We start from the raw sequence: 25,680 nt of genomic DNA, 5'->3' as shown, positions 1-25,680 counted from the left end.
CTGCTTTGTGGGCCAGAGCATGCTGGTCCTAAATGGAAAGCAGAAGTCATTTTCTGCTCACTGGCCCTGTGAATGCAGGGGTTCTGCTGGCTGCCTTGGCACCAATATGGAAAGAACATCTATCTTCACAAATGTAGGCGACACTGTGCCAACAGCCCTTTAAAGGACATGGGATAAAGCCTTCCATTCCAAAAGGAGTGAGGAGGCTGGAAAATAAAAGTTCCTCCTAGAATGAGAAGAAAATCACACTCAGGGTCACTTCCAACTCCACAATTCTAGACACTGAGATTCTCAGAATTTAAGATTCTAAAATTGCGAGTGAGTGTGTGATTTTAAGTATCTATTAATCCTAAAATATTCTATGATTCTGTGATTCCATTTTTCTGTAGGGCCTAGGATCATAAGAATCTCAGATTCTACTGACCCAAGGCAAAGGCCTTTCAACTAGTGGATGGATTTGAAACCCTGGGGAACCAGGTAAAGAATAGAAATTTCTGGGCTTCCTCTCAGAGATTGGTTTGCTCCATGTGGGAATCTGCAATTTTTTAACAAGTCCCCCACTCCAGTGCTTGTGAGTAGGAGTGGGCAACTCCTTGACATATAGTGTTCTAGAGAGCCTGTAATTCTGTGATTCTAAATGTGATTCTAAAATGGCCTTTTGCTTATGATTCTAGTATTCTGCAAGTCTGTTATTCTGTTTCCGTGTGCCTAAAGAGAGGCTGCTAAAGACTATCTCTGAGCATGTTTCACAGGGGGAGGGGAAAAAGAAGCCAAATGTCCAGAGGGTGAAGGAACACTGAGGAAGGGGACCCAAGAGCACAGACTGCAAACTGATGCTGCCCTGAGGGTGCTGGGCCAAGTCCAGTGTAAAGGCTCAAAAAGGTGGGGCTCTGGCTGGGTCTGGTGAGATGCTCATCTCCACTCATCAGAGGATAGTTCCTGATGACTGAGCCAGACCCAGAGAGATGGAAGGACTGAGCTTGGAGAAGGAAAGGCAGAAGTTACAGTTGAGAGTATGAAAAAGAACCAGAAGCAAGAGAGTGATTTATCACCAAAATATTGTCCCTTTGATGGATGGCAAGGGTACTGCAGGGAAGGTTCCAGAGCACAGGGAGCTAAGCATATGGGGATACCTTGGGTATGCTGGGTGGGCTGGAAGAGGACTGCTTTAACATGTTAATGAATGACTGGATCTGGGAGGGTGGGAGAGAAGGAAGAAAGTACAGGACCTCCCAGGAGTTGGCAGTGATGCTGTAGAGAAGGGCTCCGGATTGAGGCCAGGGCTATGGAATAAAGGGGGCTCCTCAGGGAATTTCCACACAGACCACCAATAAGTCAGGTTCTAATGTTGAATCTGGGACCTTCTTCCTGAGAAGCCAAATTGGAGAATGGCAGAACCTAAGATTTCTGTAGCTTCCCAAATAGGGGCAGGAGCACCAGTTTGGGTTGCTCTTGGCCCCTTTGGTTGGGGAAGAATAGAAAAAGAGAGGTTAGTCACTTCCAATGACATATTTTCCCTTCATGTCTGCTCGTAGTGATGACATATTCCTGGCTACACATATATATACCTAGTCACCTCTAATGCCCCACAAAATGATAGTGCACCGATACATTATAACATGCACCTGCACCCTTACCTGCTGATGGTGACACAGGATTATACCATTTCATCCCCATGGTACCACCCTATCACCTCCTAGGTCATCCCTAGTTGACAGCAACACTTAGACATACACCATTACACAGAAATAGTGACATATCTCCAGAGCTCTTGTATCTATCACACTCTGTGTAAATGGGGCCCTCTGTGGTTGTACAATGTACAATTTACACAGCCATATGTGGCACCTTTGCCTTGTACACAAGCCCTCCCACAATGTCATGCACTTAGCTCTATACTATCATATCACTTCTTGTCAGGAGAGATACATACACACGTACACACACAGACACACTCATACAAACCTATCCTGCTGCACCCTGACAATGGTATACAACACCTGAATCATTCCACATGGATGCCGCATGGTCACTGTGATGGGCCCACACACAAATGTACCACTGCACAGTGATGGCTTTGTCTTCATGTTGCCTCATTCCATGAAGGAGGCAGACTAGGAGCCTCACATCACACACCCTAGCAGTGATGGTGCCCTAGCCATTGTTAATAACAAGAGGGAAGGTGCTCCTCACATGAGTGAGGTGGCCCAGGGCCCTTTGCTATGCGCCACCCCTCCAATTCTCTCTCTGCCTCTGGCATCTGGCCACCCTGTCAAACCAAGACCAACTCTGCCCCTCCAGGCTCCAGCTAGAATGGCAGGCTGTAGAGTCATTTGGACCTTTCCCTGCACCCACCAGCAAAACACCGGCCCAGGTCAGGACCAGCCTGCAAGCTCCAGAGCAGAGCAGAGCTGGTTTTCATGAATCCTAGACACCTCCTCATCACCTACATGGCATCCAGGGTGCCTTCTGCATCAAGACAACTGTGCCAAAGAAACAGGCTGACCTTTGGATGGGTGCCCTATGTGAGCTGTTCTCTCTGGTCACCACAGTCACTGTCTGTGACAGCTCACACTATTCCTCAGTCCTCACACAAAGTACCAATATTAGTTTTCTGAATTACTTCCTAGTGAACATCCAAGGCATATACATATTTTAAAAATCTGTCTCCTTGTACCTGCTCCCAGGACACATAAATAAAAGTAGAAATTCACCACCTGCCAGGATAAGGCTCCTTAAGCACAGCTAAATCCATATTTTACAGTATGACTCTTAAAAGTTGTCTACAGAGCTCCTAAGCAAGGACCAAAGGCTAGGCCTGTTTGTGCTTTCGCACACATGTGCTCACTAGCAACAGGCTGGATTAGAGACAAAGGAAATGCTGGCAATATGACATGGAGACTGTGCACAAATTCATGGCAGGGCTGTGCGTGTGTGTGTGTGTGTGTGAGAGAGAGAGAGAGAGAGAGAGAGAGAGAGAGAGAGAGAGAGAGAGAGAAACTGGGGGACAGAGATGACTAGAAATGTCAATGTAAAAAAAATCTGCAGAGCAAAAGTTACATTTCCATAGGATGCAGCATGTGTCAGAAGAGAAGTGGTCTAGTGTTGTGTAAGGACTGCTCAGTGTCAGGCAAGCCTGGGCTGGAATCCTGGCTCTGCTGAAGATCCACTTTCTCTCCCTGGGCTCTACTTTCCCCATTTTGAAAATAAGAACTTGTGTAAATTAAATGAGAAAAGCACCAGAGTTAGCACCTGAAACATAACGGAAGCTCAGATTGTTGTTGTGATTGGTAGCATTATAATCTTTAAGAAATGCCTTTAATATTTAGCAACTTGTCTTTGGTAATAATAGACTATTTGGGAACAATATCCAGGCAGGTAACACTAAAGAGGGAGGACATATTCATCTCTCCATGACCTTTCTTCCATGGGAAACACCAGTGGCTAAAGTGTTATGATTTACCCCTAATCTTTCAACCAGGTGAAGCCACCAATGCAATGAGCTGCCCTTCTATTGGCCCATGAGATTTTTCTGCATCTCATGTCAGCACACGCAATTTTGTGTAGATTCAAAGAAACTTGAGTACAAAGGGAGCTTTATCTGTCACCTGGGCCATCTTCTTACCTAACTGTCATCTTCCAGATTGGGGAACCTATGACTTCATGAGAAGCAGCTATGTTATAGCTGGACAACTCCAAATGATAGGAGGCTCTTCCTCTTAGAGTCTACTTCCCTTTACCTTTCCCTCATTACTCTAATTCCATCTTCAGCAATGGTAAAGAGCAGTAGTATTCCTCTTCCTTGCCATAGTTGTTTATCCATTCAACAAGCAATTCTTTAGCAGCCATTTTGCCAGCCACCAACTAAGTGCTGGAGTTATAAGCCAAGGAAGTGTTGCCAGTCCTCCAAGTGTAAATACCCCTCAGTGTTCTCTCCTCCAGGTTGAAATCCTTCAACCTTCAATTGTTCTGATTTCCAGATGCCTACCCGTACATAACCCTCTTCTAAAACTTAATGAAGTCCATCTTAAAGTATGGTGCCCAGAAATGAGCTCAATATTTTTCTGAAGCCTAAGTTGAGTGTTCAGCCCAGCTTGGTTGAAATCCATATCAAAAGCAATGGCAACTGTGGAAAAACCCCAGTTGTAGCCAGCGTGCTGCTGGCCAGGTCCCTTTACTGAGTATGTTGTTTAAAAACACAGAGAAAGGAGGGAGAACAAGGAACAGAAGGGAACTGTGGCTCTTTAGTGACATGATATCAAATCTTTCTGCCCAGAACTCCCCTCAGGCATTAGTGGCAAGTCTAAGTCACTCTAATCAAACAGCACCCCTCTCCTCAGTGTCTGCCCTAGGAAATAAAAATAATAACAAAGAATGAGCAGGTTATGCTGATGGACCAACACAGTGCTAAACAGAGCATTCAATCACCAAGGAAGGGACTTCTTTATGCAAAGCCCTCCAACCCTTAAGAGAACAGAGATGAGCTTCAGATGCTAGCACTCCAAGTGAATGTCCCCTGACTTGTGGGTGTCTCTCACCTGGAGGCCCCTCATGTGACCATACATAAAGTAGTTCCCTCTTCTTGGAACAAAATCACCCCTCCTTCCTCTCCTGGATCCTGTTCTTCTGCAGCTCTTGCAGCTCCCCCTCTGGAAGGAAGCCATCCCTTTCCAGAAGCAGAAGTCATCTCCACTCTGTCACACCCCTGATCGATGCATAAACTCCCGCAAATCTCTCAAAGGCCCCTCCTCTCTGAAGCCATTTTCCTCCATATCAGTCTGGATTAAAGGAGAGTTGAGAGCCAAAAGATGGCAGGCAGAATGGAAAGGCTCATTAGGTGAGAGTAATAAGACAAAAATGAGTGTGAGGGAAAGAGGAAAAGCGGGGATGGGAGATTGTACCCTGCCTCCTGGAGGTCCTTTTTCCTTCCCTGGGCATACATGGAAATGAACCAGTCTCCTAGGATAGCTTTGCTAGAGGATTCCTTCTCTTCACAGGATTACAGATCTAGAGGGGATTGGTGAGTGACTCACCTAAGATCTACTGCAATTTTGCAGCAGACCTCTCCTGCTGTGTCCAAGCAGAGTTTGTGATGCCCTCCCTGTAAGAGCCTTACTCACACTATGCACCAGTTGTTTTTGAGCACTTATGTAGCTGGACTAGGGTGACAAAAGTACAAAGATGATCTGATGGTCGGTGGCCCTGGAACTGCTCACAGGCAAGACACAAACAAACAGATGAAATGGGGTAGCTGATACCGGGGTTCCTCTGGGGATGGCAGGAGCTCTTTCTGCCTGGAGGAACCAAGGAGGGACCTTTGAGTTCTGCTTCCTTGACCGCCCACCACCACCCCTCCAAAGCAGCAGGCTTGTGATCCCTGAAGCTGTGGCCAGGACGACTGGCTGTAGGAGGGCTGGAAGGGGCGTCTGCAGTGGGGAAAGGGGACAGTGAAAGGTTGATATAGAAAAGAGGAGAAGAAAAGGAGAGAGAATGGGAGAGGGAGACCAAAAGCCAGACAGGAAGGAGTGGAGGAGGAGAGGGAGGAGAGGTGGAAGGAGAGAGAGAGAGGAGGGGGGGAGGGGGGAGAGAGAGAGAGAGAGAGAGAGAGAGAGAGAGAATTTGAATTTCCCATCTGGAAGGGGAGCGGTAGCGCGTCAGGGCCTGGCTGAGGGGCGTGATTGGAGGGCGCCTTCGGCAGCCGCCCGCGGGAGCAGCGGCGGCCCCAGCTCGCTGGCGGAGTTACACGAGGCGGCGGTGGGAGCTGGACTAGCAGAAGGAACCGTCTCGTTGAGTCGGGCCGGAGCCCTGCAGTGGCTTAGACGGTTGCGGGGACCGCCAGGTCGGTGCTGGCCGCGGGCCGGGAAGGCGGAGCCGGGCTGCGGGCAACAGGGTCTAGGCTCTCTGTCTTGAGGCTGCAGCCACAGCCCGGGAAGCGGGGAAGCCCGGCTTTCGGGGGAGCTCCCCGAGGCCGCCGGGGCACTGGGATGGGGACTGCGCGGCAGCAGCGCGAACCTACGGCGCGCTCGCTTGGTGCTGAAAGAACAGCTCCCGCGGGGGTGGGGCCGGGGCCAGAGGGCCAGGAGACGCGAGTCCGGCAGCCGGAGACCCCTGCTGAATCCCCCAATACTCTGGCTCTCAAGGAACCAGGACCGCCCCGAATGCGGCGGGAGACTAAAGTCTGAAGCCAGAGAACAACTTCGAGCTCTCAGGGATAGGGCGGGGGACGTTGGTGTTAGCTACTTCGCCTTGAGGTTCGCCCGGAGCTGGTGAGGGGCCCTCTCTGCCCCGGCGGAGGCAGCAGTCCCCTAAGGGTAGAGTTCGGGATCCCGAGTGAGTCAGAGGGCGGCGGGAGGGAGGCGAACAGACCGAAGGTGGTGGAGAGGAGCTCCTAAATGTCGATTGGGGGCGGGGGACCGAGGGGACTATTTGTCCTCTTCCCTGGAGGAGCCGAGGTTTGAGCGACACGCGCCCGCTCTCGGGGTCTTCTGAGAGGGCCTCTTCCGTGCCCCGGCTCTCACTGGTCCCACTCTGCCCCCCACCCCCAGCAAAGTTTGAGACAGGGCTGGGTCTTAGGGTTCAGCTTGGTGTACTGGGGAGACGGGGGCTCTCAGTGGCCGATCGAGAGCTCGGGGTAGAGGTGCCGGGCGTATTGGTCTCCATGAGGCCCCAGAGGGACGCCCGGATTCCTGCCCTCTCTTCGGGTCGGCGAACGTGAAGCCTCCGCCGCTTCCGCTTTTCGGCCCAAGCTGCCCTCTCTCGCCCTCCACTGCCCCTTCCCCTCCCCCAGCGCTTCTCCTTCCAGAGGCGTGGACTGGAAGTGGGGGCGTAGAGGGACTTCCCCCGTGTCTGCCACCGCCATTACCATCGAGTCTCTTGCAAAAAGCAAATGAATGTTGAACTGAGTTGCAGTGAATATATTCCAGACTTGAGTCAGAAAAACAGCCACAAGGACAAACACTGCAGGTGCCCGAGTCTGCTTGTCAGTGGAGGGGGCCGGGTCCCCAAAACTGCTGGGGCTCAGACAGCTAAACAGGTGCCTTCGCTGCCTTCGGACTGGGACGGAATGAGAGGGAGTCGACGGGGAGGGAAACTGAAGACTTGCCCTGGGTCCCAGGCAGGCGGAAGGCAGGGAAACCCGTGCTACAGTAGCACCCCTCCCCCTCTCCCTCCCGCCTCCCCTCCCCCAGTCCAGCACCCCCACCCCCACCACCCTTCCCGCGCAGGGACAGACCAAGGCTTCCCGCAGAAGCGCTGAGGAGCGCCTCCTGGCGGCCAGGCCCAAATCCTCCACTGCAGGCAACTGGCCGGACCTGCCCACTCCTACAGGCGCCTGGCAAAATACCTACACACCCCAGCACACACGCTCACACGATGTCCAAGTTCGTACACTCGCCCTGACACAACATTAAACTCAACCCTACAGACAGATCCTGAGGATCGACCCTGCAGTGGGTTCTGAGGATAGGAGAAAGGAATATAATACAGGCCTTGCCCTGAGAAGAGCTCAGAATGATTAGGAAGGGAAAGACACGCAGACGGATAAGGCATGAGCTGGTGGCATGCACTACTGCCCTAGAAAGTGCTGTGGATCTTAGAAGATGAAGACACCATGACATCTTGCCAGGGAGATCTGGACATATAATGCTGCTGCTGCTGATGGTGATGGTGATTATGATTATGAGAGCTGCTATGAGCACCTACTATGTACCAGACACAGAGCTGGTGGACACTTTTCATTATCTCACTTAATGCTCACAACAGCCTCCTGGCATGTGTGCTATTATCTCTATTTTACACATGAGAAAACATTAGACACTCATTCAAGGTCACTAAACAAGTAGTAGAGCCAGGATTTGCACCAGGAAAAATGAGGCTGAGGTTCTAAGGCCGCGGGAATCACATGCATGAATGTTGGGGTGGGAGGGAATCTGGAAAGAAGATAAGTTGGGGTCTGGCTCTAGCAGAGCCAGGGCAAGGGATGAGGAATGAAAGGCAGAGATGGTAGGTGCTAGACTGTAAGGACTTGAAGGTCAGCACAAGGACTGTGTTCAGCTTAACAAGGCCATGGGGAGCCACTGCAAGGTATGTTTGCATGAGCAGATCTGCCCTTTAGGAAGATTAGTCGGACAGCCATGTGGAGGATGGATAAGAGCTGGGAGAAAGACAGTGTGAGAGGTTATGAACAAATCCAGAACCTCTGGGCCCTTAACAAAGGCATTAGCAGCAATAGGAGAGAGGAAGGTGGGAATGGAGGAAGCACTGTGAAGTTACAGTCTCCCACTTCTCCTTCTACACCCCCATCCCAATTGTACTCACCACTCCCTTGTGTGATCTGCTATGCACGGTCTATCTTCCCGGCCCACTGGATGCAGTGAGAGGCAGTGGTGGAACCCCTTCTTCTCTGCCATAGCCCCAGTACCCAGAATAGTGTCTGGCACAGAGCAGGAGCTTAAGGAATACAGTATGAGTTAATGAATGAGTGGATGGATGAATGAATGAGGAATTTAATGACAGGGGTTCTCACTTGAGTAACTGGAATAAAGGATGCCTCCAAAAAAAAAACCACGGTTGTGGGGTGGCAAAGATGAAACTGATCTTGGACAGATTGAATTGGAGAAGATTCTCATAACAACATACAGCAGAGAATTAAATATACAGGTTTGGGAGAGAAACATGAATGATAGATGGATGGATAGATAAATGGAGGCACTAAATCTCTAGAAGTAGATGAGATTTCTATAGGAGATGTAGGGAAAAGAGGTTCAGTGAGAAGGAAGAATTTCCTTAGAGAACACCTACATGTTAAAGGGAAAGAAAGGAGCGAGCCAAGGAGAGAGAAGACCTATCTGAGAGGCAGAATGAAATCCACAAGAGTGCTGTGTCATAGAATTCAGGAGGAAATTCAAAAAGGCTGAAAAAAATTGAGCGAGGGAGGCAGAAGCAGCATCTGATGCTACGGAAGGAGGAGAAGGAGGAGGGGAGGGCAGTGAAAACACTCCTGGTGTGGCATTTAGAAAGACTACTGGCTACTCTGACTAGGGGAGTTTAGGGGTGCTGCAGAGGCAGCAGGTTTCTGGTCTCATGGCACAACTGGACTTGACCTGGAGGTGAAAAATATGGAAACACCAAGTGCAGACCCCTTCATCACAACGTCAGGACAAGGATTAATGGAAATCCAGGGTTCAGGGAAGAAGTTGGAGAAGGAGGGGATCCAAGACACCTATGGAGTGGACACTGAAGAAGTGAAGAAGAGAGGGTGATAAATGGACTAAGAACGAGGTAGAAAGAGAAAAAATCCAGAGCACAGGCAGATGGATTGGCTTAGGACAAAAGGAGGGGAATCTCCTAAAAGCCAGGAGAGGGGAGGTTAGAGAAGTCCACGCTAGCTGGAATTCATCATTTTGATAATAGCCACTGTTTACTGAGCACCTGGCATGTTCCAAACACATCACAATGATTATTTCTAACCTTTCAAAGTGGAAGCATAGTCCTCATTTTACAGAGAGGACCTAGTATCAAAGAGCTTAGGTCAGTTACCACTGCACAGCTAGAAAGTGAGTGTCTGTGTTTCATCAGGTAGGCCTGACCCCAGAGCTCAGTCCCCTTCCACAAGACAAGATAAGGGAGGAAAGTCACCTTCAGGGAGGGAGGGTCAGGAGTAGTCTTGGCCTAGAGAAATGAAGAATTAGGTTAGGAGACTCTCAATAGAATGAACAAGAGATTGCTAAAAGCTGGGGATCGCTTCTTAGCTTTTGGTTAAAATAAAGTGCTCAACAGCTGGGAGAGTCACACTGGGATTGGGCAGCAGGACTCGGGTAGGCCCAAAAGTTTGGCTAAGTAACCCCAATAGGCCAAGTAAGGGCCACCCTAAGCAACAGAGACGTAAGCATTAAGAAGGCTCAGTCCTTGAGTAGATGTGCTTTGCAGATTTGGGAAGAGGTGAATGTTTGCTGAATAAATGCATGAAATCACGGGTGTCTGGAGTAAGGTGAAAGTCTGGTGATACAGTGATGGTATGGTGAGTTCAAGAGGTGCCCACAGAACAGCCAGGGCTAGATGCCCAAGAGAAGCCAAATGTATTTCTTATTCATTGTCTATTTCTCTATATACACATGTGAACATGCACACATACACACACACACACACACACACACACACACAACCTCAGAACATAATCTGCATGAGTACAAGACTTTGTCTTTCTTGTACACCAATATATCCCCAGTGCCTAACACATCAACTGGTACCTACTAGGTGCTCAGTTAATACTTGTTGCACAAATAGATATGGAGATCTGGGGCCCAGATAAGAGGTCTAAGTGTGTACAGTTGTCCTTAAAACCCCTACAATAGGGGCTAGGGATTTAGCTCAGTGGTGCCTCACCTGCCTCGAAAGTGAAAGGTCCTGAGTTCGATCCTCGGTACTGCAAAAACAAAAACAAAAACAAAAAAAAACCCTACAATAGAAGAGTGCCACAGGGAAATTTAGAAGAAAAAATGGCAAAGTTTGAGGTCAGAGTCCTAAGAATAAGCTTACATAAGGACAGAAAGAGGATCCAGTAAAGGGAAGAGAGAAAGGAGAGGAAAGGAAGAAAGGGGGAGGGGGGAGAAGGGAGGGTACAATGGAGGGAGAGGAAGATCAGAGTCACAGGGCCCAAAGAGGAGAAGGATCTGAGGATACAGTGGGGAGGTCAGCCATGCTGCAGAGCTACTCCAGTATAAACCCTGGGGAAAGGGCCTGGAAGATCAGCTGGTCTTGGAGACAGATTTGCCAGAATCATGCAGAACAAGTCAGGGACAAGGCTGGTACTGAGGCCCAGGTGTCCTGACTACCCATTTGAAACATCTCAAATTAGAGCCCTGCATCTTCCACCATCACCTGCCAATTCCTTGAGCTCCAGGTATATACACTGAGAAAGAACTCAAGAATTCCTGAAACCACTTGATTATTACATTGCTCACTTTCTGTTTTAGAATGAAGTTGTTTCCCAAGGTCTTAAATCAATTGAAAACATCTTGACAGAACTAAGCAACCTTCAGACTCAGATTTCTGGGTCAGGGGTTCCCTCATATTTCCTGGAGTGCCTTTCTTTTTTGGCCTAAATGTAGTCTACTAAATATGTAGTTAGCAAAGGCTCCTACTGTACTACAAGCACTTGATCAGTATCTTCTCCTTCACACATCAGTACAAGGTAGTCTTACTAGTCCCCCACTTTACAGGGAACAAATTGAATCTTTCCCAGGGACTCATAGATACTAAGTATTAAATCTAGGATTCTGAAGCAGTTGTGTCTGATCCCAAAGTCCGTGAGAATTTTTCCCCATTATGTCATTGTTTTCTCTTCCCTAAAACAACCTGTCAAGATGTCTGATCATGCCGATAAGCTCTTGGTCCCCACACTAGAAAAACCTCAGCCTGCCAGTAAGATTTCTAATTTTGAAAGAAATGGGGAAAATCTATCAAAGAAGAACCAGTGGCCTAGAACTAAACCTGGTAGCAATATCCACCCTGGCTTCTCAGCCACCATTTCCCAGAACCCCTTTTTTTCTGGCTAACAAATCATAAAGACTTGAAGCTTGTGTGAGATAAAAGGCCTTGGGAGTAGGTCTGGCCTCAGCTGACCACCAAAACACATTGTACTCTGGACAGCCCATGAATGTCCCCATTCACACATGGAAAGAGCTTTATGGTGGCTTTGTCTGTTCAAGAGCCACTGAAACTGAGTGGTTAAAATAAAAAGAAACTCTCTGAGTTAGAGTATTGTGGTTCATCTCAGGGATATGGGGAAATATGGTAAGAAGGAAGCTGAGGGTGAAGTTTCCAGGCCTCTATCCTTCCTCTCCCCACCATTACTATTGGAAGAGTTCCATTTTTACATATTTTGCATACTGAGATTCCTATTAAAATTTTATTTGGATAAAATCTTCTGAGGCAAAAAATATAACAATAAAAAGATAATAAAAACTGAAAGTTGGTGATTCAGGGAGAAGGGAAGAAGGTACTAGCAGAGTACGTACAAGGCCCATGCTAGGTACTTTGAAAGCCCTCAGCCCCACAAAGATTGTTTCCAATGCCCTCCATGTGTAATTCAAAATAAAAAATCAATATTAAGTTCTAAAACACATAACTTTTACTTGTATGCTGCAATAAAAATAACTGATTTGTCCATTTGTCCCATTTCCACAGTCTGGGTATGCTCCTCCAAGCCCACTGTTCCCATTTCTCCATGCACCTCTGATTTGTTGGTGCCAGAGCACATATCCAGTCATTTCATGGGTTGATCCAAAAGCCTAGATGGAATCTTTCCCATCTCCACTGTAACCTTGGAAAAGAAAGCACTGCCATTTCTGTCTCAGAGAGGAAGAAACTGGGGCTTAGAGGTTAAGTGATTTGCTGAAGATCATACAGCACATAATGAATGAGGGTGGCATAAAAACACAGCTCTGTCTGACCCCAAATTCCAGGCTTACGCCAATACTCTTAGCGTTGATCAAGTCAGAGCAATATGGTCGAGGGAAAGGCTTTAAAATAGAGATCAGAAGCTCTTTGGCAGTACACGTTTCTGGCACATTGCAAGTGCTCAATAAATTGCTGCTTTCTTCTCCTTCCTAGCCTCAGACTAGTGGTCTCTGCATCTGCACCAGAGTGAGGCCTCAGTGTGTGGGACTCCTCTGCCCGGCCTGAGCAGAGGCCTTTCCCATGTGACTCCTACCTCCTCTTTTCCAGGTTGAAACACCTCTCCCAGCCAGGCCAGCCAGGAGCACAGCGTGCAAATTCAGCCGTGGGCTAGGGCAAGCTAACCAGAACCAGCAGCATGGACTTCGTCATGAAGCAGGCCCTCGGAGGTGAGCCCCACACCACCTTCCCCCACACTATACACCCCCAATCGGAGGGTGCTGACCCAGGTGAAAGGGACCCTCAGCCCATTCGCCCCCTCTCCCTAACCATGTCCCCTACATGACCATGCCCTTTCCCTCCTTACACCATCCCCTCAGGGGCCACCAAGGACATGGGGAAAATGTTGGGCGGAGAGGAGGAGAAGGACCCGGATGCGCAGAAGAAGGAGGAAGAGAGACAGGAGGCTCTGCGGCAGCAAGAAGAGGAGCGCAAGGCCAAGCATGCGCGCATGGAGGCTGAGCGAGAGAAGGTCCGGCAGCAGATCCGAGACAAGGTCAGCACCCCAGGAAGGGTAGCAGAGAAGAAGGGTAAACTGGTCCCTGAAACCCTGACCTCTGGCTCCCCTGGATCCCAGCTTTTACCTTAGACCTAGCACTCTCTGAGCCTCACTCTTCTCATCAGAAAAAAATGGGTGTCACAGGAAGCCCTCCCTTAAAAGATGACTATGGGGATTAAATAAAATAGTGCTTATAGTAAGTGCTAGAGGTCCAAGACCCTTGGGGCCAAATACGTGCGGAATGCAGAATCTGTGGATGTTACAGAAAATCCCCTAGTTCCCTGAGCACCTGGCACTGCCCTTCGACATCACTACCTGTGGACGTGGGGCTGCCACCTACGCCAAACAGTTCAGTGCATGTCTGGGAGCACCAGGCAACAAATCAAACTGTTTCAAACCTGGGGTTGTCACCAAAATTTCTTTTTATACAGACCTATGGGAAAGCTATCAGTGTTTAGATCTTTGGGACTTCAAAAGAGTAAAAAGTTATGAAGGGCAGGTATGAGATTCAAAAAAAAACCCAGTCACCATCTCTACCTTAATCACCTACTGAGGACCAAGCACAGTCCTGCAAGGATGGAACCCTTATCTCCACTTTATAGAGGAGGAGACTGAGGCTCAAGAAGTGTTCATGAGCCACCTCAAGCAAGTGTGCACGACCCAGAGACCCAGCTCTTTCCTTACCTCCCTCGTCATACTCTTCTCTGTCCTCCCCTCCCCCAGTATGGGCTGAAGAAGAAGGAGGAGAAGGAAGCAGAGGAGAAGGCAGCCCTTGAACAGCCCTGCGAGGGGAGCCTGACCCGGCCCAAGAAGGCCATCCCTGCAGGCTGTGGGGACGAGGAGGAGGAGGAAGAGGAGAGCATCCTGGACACGGTGCTCAAATACCTGCCTGGGCCGCTGCAGGACATGTTCAAGAAGTAACGGGCTCTCCTGCTCCAGCCTCACTCCTCTTGTTACATTTTCTTTTGTTCTTTCTTTTCTTTTTATTCAGTTAAGTCTCAATTCTGAAGGGGAAAACCTCAGTTGGCCTCTGCCCCCCTTCCCTGACCAGGAGTCCTTCCCCCTTAGCACTCTCTGACACCCCATTTCATCCCAGGGTATCAAGTCCCACCCTACTCCCAAGTATAGCAGTTTGAAAAGGGAAGACAGCTTTTCTATAGCGGGGGCACTGAACCCAAAGGCACTGGATGGCTCCCTCTGGAAGCCTAAGGTCTACGTTAGTGTGGTAACCCCCATACATTCCTTCATGCTCCCCACTGCCAGGAGGACCACTGTCCCCAGCCAGCCAAAGTAATGACACATTCCAGCCCCACCCAGCATGCTGACCTTTGGCCTCTGATCCTCTAGTGGGTCTTCAGGTCAGGGCAGGGGCACTGAGGGGCCTGGCTCTGAGGGAGTCAGGGTAAGCCTGTCTCATGAGGACTTAGCCTGAGAGGCCCCAGGTCTAGACAGGCTAGGACCTGGGCAGGAGGCTAGGACTCTCCTTTTTCCCTGTCCCTGGTGACACCCAGCCCAGGAGCATGCCCTTCCCAAACCTCACCCAGAGAGGCATGGCCCCTGCCAGCTTGGTCCCTCCAAATGGATCCTCTTTGGACTTTAGCACATCTGTGGAGGAGCCCAGGATAGGGCAACCCCTTGTTCCCTCTCACTCCACTTAGGTACTGGGACCCCACTGCCAGGTTGGGCCCAGCTTGCCCAACCAAGGGGCTACCCAGGCCCCAAAAAACACTTGGAGCCATCGGGCAGTGATGGTCTATGCCATGGGATCCCCCCTTTGGTGTGACCACGCTGCCCCCATTCCTAGCCACCCCTCTTCCCCACTCTGTCCTGTCCATGTGCTTCCAGGGCCCCATGGTCCCCAAGAGGACCCTTCCTGGCCAAAGCCCCAAGTTGTTGGGGAGAAGCCAACTCCCATTTGGTAGAAGGCATCTGTCCATTCATCCCACTGGCCAAGAACAAACTCTCCTCTGGGATGTAGGGACTGGCATTTGCCCCCCACTCACCTCCAGATTGCCAAGGCCACTTACTAAGCCAGTTTTGTGAGAATGGTGTGGGGCAGAGGAGAGTAGCAAATGAAGAAGGAAAGTGAGTTTATGTGTGGCATAGTGTGTAGCAGAGATGGCATCAGCAACTGTGTGTCCAGAGATTTTATGCATGTATGTGTGGTTGGAGTGTGGTATATCTTGAGATTGTGTGTGTGTGTTAGTCATCATATCTCCATGTTAGAGATTATATATGTTTAGGCAGGCTTGTTATGTGTGCTTGTTTGAGGTGGTATATTTGAGTTGTGATCATGTCCCATTTGCCAGCCATCTTATATGTGTTTAGAGATTGCATGTGTTAGCTTGTATATGCATGTGTTTTCAAAATGGCATGTGCGTCAGGAGAAATGAGTATATGTTAGATGTCACAGAAGTGTATGTTTGAAAGAATTGCCAGATGTGTTAAGACTGTCATGTTCTCATGTGTGGGTCTGAAAAAGGAAGCTGTGTGCATGGATGTGTGCTTAGAGAGAAAGAACATGGCTAAGATGCTCCCTCCCAGCCTTCAGACCATTGATCACAGGTGGCCACATCTGACAGGAGACCTTGTCCTTTGCCTACAGTCCTCCTACCCTTGGGGGGTTCCTGCCTAAGGTTCTCAGAATTCCACTGGAACAGACCCAGGCAGTACCCCAGGAAGCCATGCTGGGCCCCCACCAGGGCCTACCCCAAAAACAGGGACCAGGGAGGGGGCGACTTGCCTGCCCCTGAAGCCCCTCCCCCATTGGCCTCAGTTTGTATTCTGCGGGTTTTCCATTTTAGTGGATTTATGCTTTTATTTCAGAGAGACATGTGTCTTCTCTGTCCGTTTCCAATAGTTAAAGCCATATCAGTTAGACTGCAATACTTTAAAGATGAGACAAAACAATCCATATGTTTAGGGAACCAGAAAAGTCCCCTGATCCGTCCCTTCTTTGAGGAGCAGGGCCCTGGCAGCTCCAGCTCCCTGGGCTTATCCTCCTCGTCCACCCCCACACCTTCCCTTTGTGCCCCTGTGTCGGGCCCCCCAGGGGGCCATGTCTGTGTCTGTGCCTACATCTGTGATGGGGAGCCACCTCACACCCCTGATGTCTGTTTGTCTGTGTCTTTTTACCTGGGCAGGATGGTCATTCTCAAGAGCACTGGGGTCCTGGGCCAGAGACAACAGAGCCCAGCTGAGAGGTCCCAGGCTTCCCCAGACCCTATGTGGGAGTCTCACTTGGACACAGGGATAGATTCTGATGTTGAAACAGGTCTCCCCCTTGACAGAAACCCTCAGACCTTGAAGGCAGTGCCAGGGCATGGAGTGCCAAATAGGTGGCAGAGACCAAGGCTCAGAAAGCTGTAGATAAGCAAGGGAACCTAGCCATTCAAGATATCCCAGGCCCTTAGACAGTGTCCCTGTGGTCTTCACAGCCCCTCTGGACCCCAGAGTGGGCTTTGGGCTTTTCAGCCCCACCCCAGTGCCCTCTAGGCTGGATTGGCTTAGTCTGAGTGCACCTCCCAGACTCCTCCATCCTACTCCCAGGCAGCAGGACTTGAGGTCTTCCTGGAGGTGGGGCAAGGGCAAGAATCTCTGCCTGGTGCATCCCTGTCTCATCCACTGGCAAGTGATCACTGTCAGAACCAGGGGGACACAATTAATACAAACCTGACTGTAGGGAGAAGCTGAACGCTAGCCCAGAGAGGATGTCTGTGTACAACACACACGTAGGGGGAGAAAATACACAGAAGATGCTCTAGCAGGGACAGGGGTGTTCAATGGTGGACCTGGGGTGGGAAGTATGTGTTGCTCATTGGATGGGAGGTGGAATGAGCATGTCACACAGAAATAGGACGGTGTGCATGTAACACACTGAGAGAGGGAGAAGCTCTAGAATTCAGCACACTCAGATGACACACAAGGGAGGAGTAATCTTTGGTAGGTGGCTGAAAACAGAATGATCACATTCTGAAAACAGAACGTGGGTCTGTGTGCCCTCGGGCAGGGCCACCCAGGTTCCTCCTATCCCTGGGATTCTCCACCAGCGAGAAGGAAGGAAGGGGCCTTCTCTGAGTCTCCTTGTGCTGGGCACTGGCAATGGGTCAGGATTTCCAAATATGGATGGTCCTCTACTCTAGGGCCCAAAAGGCCCAGAAGGAGTGTCCTTGACAGCAAACCTTTGTAGTGTGTTTGTTCAAATGGAAGCAGGATGTCAAGAGGACATCCCAGGTATATGTGAGAGAGACTGAGAAAGTGAGAGGATGGGAAAGAGAGCTAGAATTATTGCAGCCCAGGGCTCCTTCCAAGTGGGGCAGCTGGTGGGCAAAGCAGCCATCCCAAAGGCTTCTGGCTAGAGCAAAACAGGGGACTTCCCAGGCCCAAGGGGAGGGTTACCAACCTCCACAGTCCAACTGTTCTGCCCTTCTAGAGTCTCACAGGCTTCTGGCTGCACAGGGAGGCTGATGTCAGACCTGCTCCAATGAGGTGGACATGCCTCTCACCCAATTTCCCCTGCTCCAGTCTCCACTCCTGCTGCCCCACCCTCTTCACTGGGGAGAGAATGGGAGGTGCTCATGCTGGTCCTGGGGCACAGCTAGGGGTCCTACTGAGACCCGGGAGAGATGGACCATCCTGCTCACACGGGGGGAACCCTCTTCCCACATCTGTGCTGTGTCTTTGTTGCTCTGCTTCTTTTAAATGTGTCAGTGCCTGGGGGGAGGGGAGGAGCACCCTCTCATGCCCCCCTGAACCTGACCTAAAGCCATGGCTGTTGCTCCCCCCTTTGTATGATGCAAATGCTAAGATGTACAAAACCAACCATGATAACAAAGAAAAAGACCTTGTACAGCAGCTCTCTGTGATCGGTTCTCTTCTGTCAGCATCACCAGGGTTAAACAGGGGCACCACCCTACCAGTGAAGGAAGACGACCTACAAAGCTCAAGAGGCCCCAGAAAACAATCCATTTTGCCTAGCTTCTGGCCAGGAAACAACTCCAAAGATCACCTGAGCCCAGGGTTGGACCTGGGTCCCAGGATTCCAGGGTTGCTCCATCTCCCTATGTCAACTCTAAAACCCCAAAGGCTGAGAGGGATAAGTTGTCACCTCCTCACACACATCCCATTTCTGACCACCCCAAGCTCCTTAGGGTGTGGTATCCTTAGAATGCCATGAAGTCACATGAAAGGGCAAAGATCTAGCATACTGAAAACACTGATGGAGCATCACCTCTCTACCAGACTATGTAGAGGAGGCTGGGACACTCAGAGGACACTACTCGGCACTCCTCCTAGACTCAGATGCTTCCCTGGCCTTGCTGAAGAGTTCTAACCAGATCAGAGTCCCCTTCCACTCTTGCACCCCCAACATCCTGTCTGCAGTTAGGCCTCACTTCTTCCCACTTCCTGCCATTATGCACTGGTCCCCCACATACTGGTCGACCCCTTTCTTTCGTCCATCCTCCATCAGCCTAGCTCCACCTAGAAGGCTTATCTAAAATGCAGGGGTTTATCGTGTCACTCACTCCCTGCCCAACACCTTCCAATGGCCAATCAGATAGCATCCAAATGGTCAAAATGGCCTTGTGTGACATGACACCAACCTGCTTGGTCAGACCCACACCCACCTTGTTGCTCCAAGTGCCCCCACTCCCCACACATACCATGCTGTATCATATGTACAGATCTCGTCCCCTCTGCCTGGGAATGGGTGGTACCCTTCCTCCTCCTTGGCACACTCCCCAAACTTCTCAAGATTCAGCTCAATGTCATCTCCTCTGTGAGGCCCACCCTGATATGGTCATTTGACCAGACCATAGTCTGTTGCTGCACCCACCTAACATAGAGCATCTCAGCTGATTGCTCCAACAGCCCTGGGTGTGCGGAGAGGCTCTGACACCCAGCAGAGTGAGCTTGAGCAAGACACTTAACGCCTATGGGTGTTTGCTTGTTAAGTGAAGTGAAATGATAATTGCCGTGACCTCTCCAGTTTATTGTGAGGAATAAATGGGGTCCTATATGCACACATTTATCACTGAGTGTTAAGCATTCAATGAATGGCACTTTTCAAATTCTATTGTAAGTTAAGTCACTGCACATGTCTCCCTAACTTGAGCCCTCTATAAGGCAACATATATTTATTATCTCAGTTTCTGTGGATCAGAAATCTGGGCGCAAGCTCAGTTGGATCCCTTACTTCAAGGTCTCTCCTAAAGCTTCAGTCAAGTGTAGGCCAGGGCTGGGGTCTCATTACAAGGCTCACTTCCAAGCTCATGTGGTTAGTGGCAAATTCAGTTCTACTGAATTGGAGGAACTGGAGGCTTCAGTTCCTTGCAGGTTGTCCAACTGGTGACAGTCTTCTGTTCCTTGCCCTGTGGGTTCCTCCACTGGGGCAGCTCAAAACATGGCAACTTGCTTCATTACAGCATGCAAGCCAAGAAGGCAATAGAGAGAACCTGCTACCAAGACGGAAGCCACAATGTTATGTAACCTAACCACAAAAGTGATGTCCCACCACCTTTATTACAGATCCTGCCCACATTTATGAGGAAGGGATTACAAAAGTCTGTGAATACCAGGATGAGGGATCATTGAGAGTCCTAGAAGCTGCTCTCCACAGAGACTGAGCCAAAAGTCTCTCTTGCCTACAAAGTGCTGGAGTTGAGCAGAGTCTCAGAGGAATTAGAGCTCCAAACCTCTTCAGCCATAGGGTTCCAGGTGGTAGAGGAAGTGTCTCAGTACAGGGGAAGTAGCCAATGGTGAGTTCCCCCAAGGACTGAAGGCCTTCCAAGACTGAAGACTGGAGTGAAAGAAAACATTAGGGCTGTTGGAGTTCCATGGGAGTCCATCTGTATTGCCTGCCCAGAACTCCAAATACTGTCCTCCTGAAATTCAGTTCTCTTCTCAGTAAAAACCCAAACCAAGACACCTTGCTGCTTTTCATCAGCTCCCACTTCCTCTCCATTCCACTGGGTGGGTCCCAAAGCACTCTGTCCCCTACTGGAATGAGGTGGAGGCAGATTAGAGGGAGTCATAGGAAGACAAATTGGCAAGGTTAGATGTGGGCAGCATGGAGGAAAGAGATGTCTGGACCAATGCCTACCTCTCCACCTTGGATGGTACCACTCTCCAAGACCTGGAACTTGGATGGGGGACAGCTTGAGAGGAATGTCATGAGTTTGGGGCTCCTGGGTGTGAGGTATCTTGGGAGAATGCAGTGGGCCATCTGTGCTACATGCTGGCTCAACCAGGAGAAGCCCAAACAGCACTCTGCATGGGCTAGCCCCCAAATGGATCAAGATCGTGACCACTGGCTCACTACAAGATCAAAATACCTGGAAATCAAGAAACCTGGAGTGGGAAGGGGATTTAAAGTCAAATCCATCTTCCCATACAATCCAGGAATTCCTTCTGTACCGTCTTTAGTAAGGGTGCTCTCTTACTTGCGTGCCCCATAGTGTCAGGGAGCTCATTCTAGCCAAACAGCTCTCATTACTCAACTGAAAGCTGCCAGGAGGCAGAGGGTTACTGAAGCCTCCTCCAGCATCTCTCTAATTGACTGCAAAACTCTGCTTCTAGACCACTTACTTAGCACTTGTAATTAATTGGGGTTTCTTGCCTGATCTGAGAAATGATTCGATACCTCCTGAGGACAATGTTTTCTCAGCCGGGATCCTCTAGCTGGAGACATCTCTACACACCCAGCCTCTCCACAGGCACTGGGTATGCAGACACCGCCCCTTCCTCTCTGTATGAGCTCAGACAGCTCCAAACATAGAACCAGCAAATGGTACAGGCTCAGTAGGTGGCATCAGAGCTGGTGTCACTATCTCCTTGGACTCCAGACCTACATCATCTACCCTACCTGGAGAAGGCCCAGGGGTCAGCAGCTCTTGGCCACATCAACTCCCTGCTCCTCTCATTGTGAGAGGCACTTGACATAGCCATGTCTGTATGAAGGTTAAGGCAGTCCATATTAATATACATAAGGAGAGGGAGGGTGAGGGAGCTCCATTCACTAACCACCTGCTGTATGCCATACACAAAAGTTAATTGCTTTAAAAGCACCACCTCTCATCTTGACAGCAATCTACAAGGTCAGTATTATTCCTGTTTTACATGTGAGGAAGCTGAGGCTTGGAAGAAGAAGAATATAAAGGGAATGAGGCTTTCAACTCAGACCTGGTTCTGAATCCTCATTCTTTCCACTTGATCTTGGGCAGGTGACTCAACTGTTCTGGACCTTAGTTTCACTATCTATTAAAAAAATTAGTGTAATAATGTCTAACCCCACCACCATTACTATCAAGATTATTGAAGAAACTAGACCAAATATCTGTAAATCCCTAATCAGTGCCTGGTATGTCATAGTTTTATAAATTAATAACTATTGCTATTATAATGGTATATCTTGTGAAGCAAAATAAGAATAGGAAGAAAAGAAAGGAAGGAGAAGAAACGACATGGATAAAAAGAATTAATTTTAATAAAAGCCCTCCAGCCATCCAAAGAGTAAATTGGGAAGCCTAGATTTGAAACCAAATCTGTCTTGTGTCTTTTCACCATAACACAAGACAAGCTGAGAAGTAAGGGTCAAGAGAGAGTAGGGGACAGAAGGGAATAACTGTCTCCTTCTGGAAGCTCTCTTGAATCTTCAGCTCAAAATAGACTTAGCAATGTGTAGCTGTTATCTGTCACTGCATAACAAATTACCCTAAAACTTAGTGGCTGCAAGCAGTAAATATTTCATTTTCTCTCACTGTTTTTGTGGGTCACAGTTTCTGACATGGATTAAATGTGTAGTTCTAGATTGGGATCCATCATGAAGTCACTAGCAAGATGGTGGCCAGACAGCAGTCTCATCTGCAGGTTCAATTGGGCTGGATATTGCACTTCTGAGGTGGCTCAGTCACATTTCTAGCAGTTAGCGCTGGTTGTTGGCAGGAGACATCCTTCCTGGGGAAGCCTCTTTGTAGAACTTGTTGAATGTCCTCCCAATATGACAACTAGCCTCTGCAGAGTGGGCTGTCCAGGAGATCAAGGTGAAAGCTGCAATGTCACTTGTGGACCTAGTTTTGGAAGCCACAAGTCATCGCTTCTGAAATATTCTGTGGATCACTCAGACCAGCTCTAATTCAGAGTGGAAGATACTGCACGAAGCACGACTCTCCGAAGAGGAGCTCACTGGGCACTAGCTCCTCTTGGAGGCTACCTACTTCCCACAAAACAGTACAGACCTCAAGCCACTTGCAGCTCTTTCTTCAGGACCAAGTCAGTAAACACTCTTTCATTTACCCATCCACTCAGCAAATATTTCCTTATCCCTTTCTGCCTTCAGCAAACTCTCCCCAGTGGTTATCTACAGGGCTAAGCATTGCCTTTCAGACTTGAGCTTGACATGCTCATGGGAGCTAAGAGTCTGGCATGCAAACCAACACACAGCAGGGCACCAAGAGAAAACATTTGGATTTTTACCAGACAGACCTGGTTTCAAGCCTGGCTTGAAACTTTGAAGCCATTTGACCTGGAGCATTTTATTTCATCTCTCTGAAGCTCCATAAAAAGGGGCAAGACTTACAATGCTCAGAAACTGCAACAAATTATTAAAATGCTGGGCACATACAAGTTTTTAACCAATGACAACTAAGACAATTAATACTACTGGTCTAAATAAATGGAAATTGCAACTTCCCATTTGGACAGCAACTCCTTAAGGCTTTCCCTGCACTCCAAGAGAAGTCTGGGCTGTTGTATCCCAAAGCTGGCCTGCAGCTTCTGCCTGCTTCTTCCTCCCAAAGGTTTAGCCAAGGCTTGCCTTGACTCCAACAGCCAGAGGCTCCCTAGCTGCCAGCCCTAATCAGCAGCTCCAGCGGAAACCTCAAATTGATTTGCCATCGTTTAACTGGAAAGCAAGAGCTCTTCTTGACTTGCAGCCAAAATCCTTTCTGTGATAGCAAAGTAATCACCTCTGTGGCGGGTGTCCAGAGAATGTGATAGAGATCTAGGACAAAAGTCTCCATCCTACCACCCAGAACCTGAGCCGCATTACAGCGCCAGCTCTGGTTCGGCTCCTTTATCCTGGATGTGTGTGGGCCACTATGTATGCATGTCCTCCTGCAGAATGTGACCCCCTGCACATCTGAGTGGCTCTCACATTTTGCAGTATAGTGGAATAACCTAGGAGAATCCTCTTAAAAATTATGATTCTTGGCTGCAGACCCCCAGTATTCTGATTCAATCGGTGCAGGGTGCATCATGAGCATTGGTATTTTTAGGAGCTCTCCAGGTGGTTCTAAAGTCCAGCAGAGTTGGGGAACTTCTAGTGGAATGTGCACAGCACTGACTACCCCTAGATCCATGCACCTCTGCCTCACTCACTTAGTCACCCCACCACAACTTATTGGGCACCTACAAGGTGCCAAGCACTGATCTAAGAGCTTTCTATGGACCATGGAGAACAGTCTGTGCCTTCATGGAGTTGACATTCTACTTAAAGGGGACAGACAAAAAACAAAGGAATAAATAAAATGTATAAGATATTAAATGACAGTAAGTGCTTGAGAGATCACATATGGCCAAAGCCACTTTCATACAACAGCTGAGTCACCTATAGACCTGCCCTGTCTAGTGCTGACAAATTTCTGATTCCATCCCCAACCCAGATGCAGACTAGGTCTTAAGCTCAGCCATCCAGTAATCTCTAATTCACATGCCACCCCAAACCATCGCCATATACTAAGCTTGACACCAAGCACAGAGTGACCCTTCATCCATGACCTTTTGCCCAGGCCCCAAATTCTCCTAGGATCCAGGACTGGCCACCCCCCAGCACTTCATGTGGAAAACAAAGCCTCTTTAGTGCCACTCTATCCCTGATGCAAACATAGCTCTCCTCTACACAACTTTCCCTGCAGAAAACCCATTGGGTTTTCTAAGGATTTTTACTACTAGTGTCTGCAGCCACAAAAAAACAGATGGACTAAACAGATGGGAAAAGCCTCCAAGTGGCTAGGTTGTGGGAACTGGAAGGTCCCTCAGAGAGTATCCAATCCCACCCCCTCATTTTACAGTGGAGCTCAGAGAAGTTAACAAGTAAGCTGCTCAGTGCCACACAGCAAAGCAGCAACAGATCCAGAAACAGAATCCAGGCCCTATCTCACCCAGTGCTCCCCAGGATACAGTGGGGAGCATCATCCATCTGGTAAAACAGCACCCAGAGTTTCCTTTGGGAGCCCACTCTTCCCCATTGCTGTCCATAATTTGGATGAAGCCCAATCCAATCAGTACCAATGGTCACCCTGTGATTGGCTGGACAGAGACAAGGCAGGGCAGTGAGACCTTCCAAGACTAGCAGTCCCTCTTCCCTAGGGCACCAAAACTTGGGGACTGGGAGGCAGGAACTGCAGCTGCCATGGCCATCTCACACGAACTGCAGATGAAGCCAACCCAAGATGAAGAGATATGTGAGATAAAGAAAAATAGAATTGTAGAGACTGCAACTGAACCTTTCCCAAGCCATACCTAGAAGAATTCCTACCTGTGGCTTTTTTCATTCCATAAGGCAACAAATTTCCTATGATGCAGTATTCTGCCCTTATTCACAGGAACATGTTCTAGGACCCCAGCAGATGCCTGAAACCTCAGAGAGTAGCAAACCCTATATATACTATGTTTTTTTCATATTTATGAAAATACTTCCATAAATATATGCAAATACTTAGGTTTAATTTGTAAATTAGGCACAGTAGGAGATTAAAGAACAATAACTAATACTAAAATAGAACAATTATAACAATATACTGTAATAAAATTGCCAGCATTGCTAATCTTGTGCTTTGAGGCCATTATTAAGTAAAATAAGCATCATTTGAACAAACATTACAATATTGCAAAAGTTGATCTGGTAGCCAAGACAGCTACTAAGTGACTACGGGTGGATGGCGTGTGCAGGGTACATACACCAGATGAAAGGATGACTCACATTTCAAACAGGATGGAGCAGAATTCTGCAAGATTTCACCATATTCCTCAGGAGAGTGTGAAATTTTAAACTTACGAGGTATTTATTTCTGGAATTTTCTCTGTAATATTTTCAGACTTTGGTTGGGTACAGGTAACTGAAATTATAGAAAACAAAAGAGCAGATAAAGGGAACTGGTGTACCTAAATCCAGTTTGGGTTGGGTTTCTGTTAGTTGTAGCCAAAACCTTTCTGGTTCCCAAACTTCACCTGCATCAACCCATCCTGCTCTCTGATCTTCACTGTCTTTTTACTCTTAATCTCCTCCAGTCTTTCAGTTTCACAGAGCAGCATCCCTCTCCACACATTGCCACTGGTTTCTCTAATTCTTCCACATTGTAGTGGATAGAATAATGGCTTCCTCCAAAGGTATCTATGATCTAATCCCTGAAATCTGTGGATATGTTGTTACCTTACATGCCAAATAGGAATTAAAGCTGCAGATAAAATTTAAGATTGCTGATCACCAAACCTTAAAATAGAGAGAT

At 48.6% G+C, this 25,680-nt stretch overlaps 1 protein-coding gene and 1 long non-coding RNA gene across 4 annotated transcripts in view; one reads left to right on the top strand and one right to left on the bottom strand.

The window, feature by feature from the left end:
* Positions 1 to 18,028, top strand: part of Cplx2 (complexin 2) — an 85,755-nt gene extending 67,727 nt beyond the window's left edge. For 2 of the 3 annotated variants that reach the window (XM_004836352.4, XM_004836351.4), the window contains exons 3-5: positions 12,727 to 12,845; positions 12,996 to 13,171; positions 13,898 to 18,028. In XM_004836352.4, coding sequence (XP_004836409.1) covers positions 12,815 to 12,845; positions 12,996 to 13,171; positions 13,898 to 14,095 — 405 coding nt within the window. In that variant the 5' untranslated portion in view covers positions 12,727 to 12,814 and the 3' untranslated portion in view covers positions 14,096 to 18,028. Of the gene's footprint in view, positions 1 to 5,646; positions 5,840 to 12,726; positions 12,846 to 12,995; positions 13,172 to 13,897 lie in introns of those variants that run through there. The other variant, XM_004836350.4, reaches the window with a different exon arrangement.
* LOC110344661 (uncharacterized) overlaps positions 17,854 to 25,680 on the bottom strand; it is a 35,150-nt gene continuing 27,323 nt past the window's right edge. Inside the window, exon 4 of the long non-coding RNA XR_015444772.1 lies at positions 17,854 to 25,290. This is a non-coding gene — a long non-coding RNA (uncharacterized LOC110344661). The remainder of the gene's footprint in view (positions 25,291 to 25,680) is intronic.

This window comes from Heterocephalus glaber, unplaced genomic scaffold, assembly GCF_053883595.1.
Source record: "Heterocephalus glaber isolate CG9 unplaced genomic scaffold, H.glaber_assembly_v1.0 deba00001606, whole genome shotgun sequence".
Classification (NCBI taxonomy): Eukaryota; Metazoa; Chordata; class Mammalia; order Rodentia; family Bathyergidae; genus Heterocephalus; species Heterocephalus glaber.
This window is presented reverse-complemented; position numbering and strand designations above follow the sequence as displayed.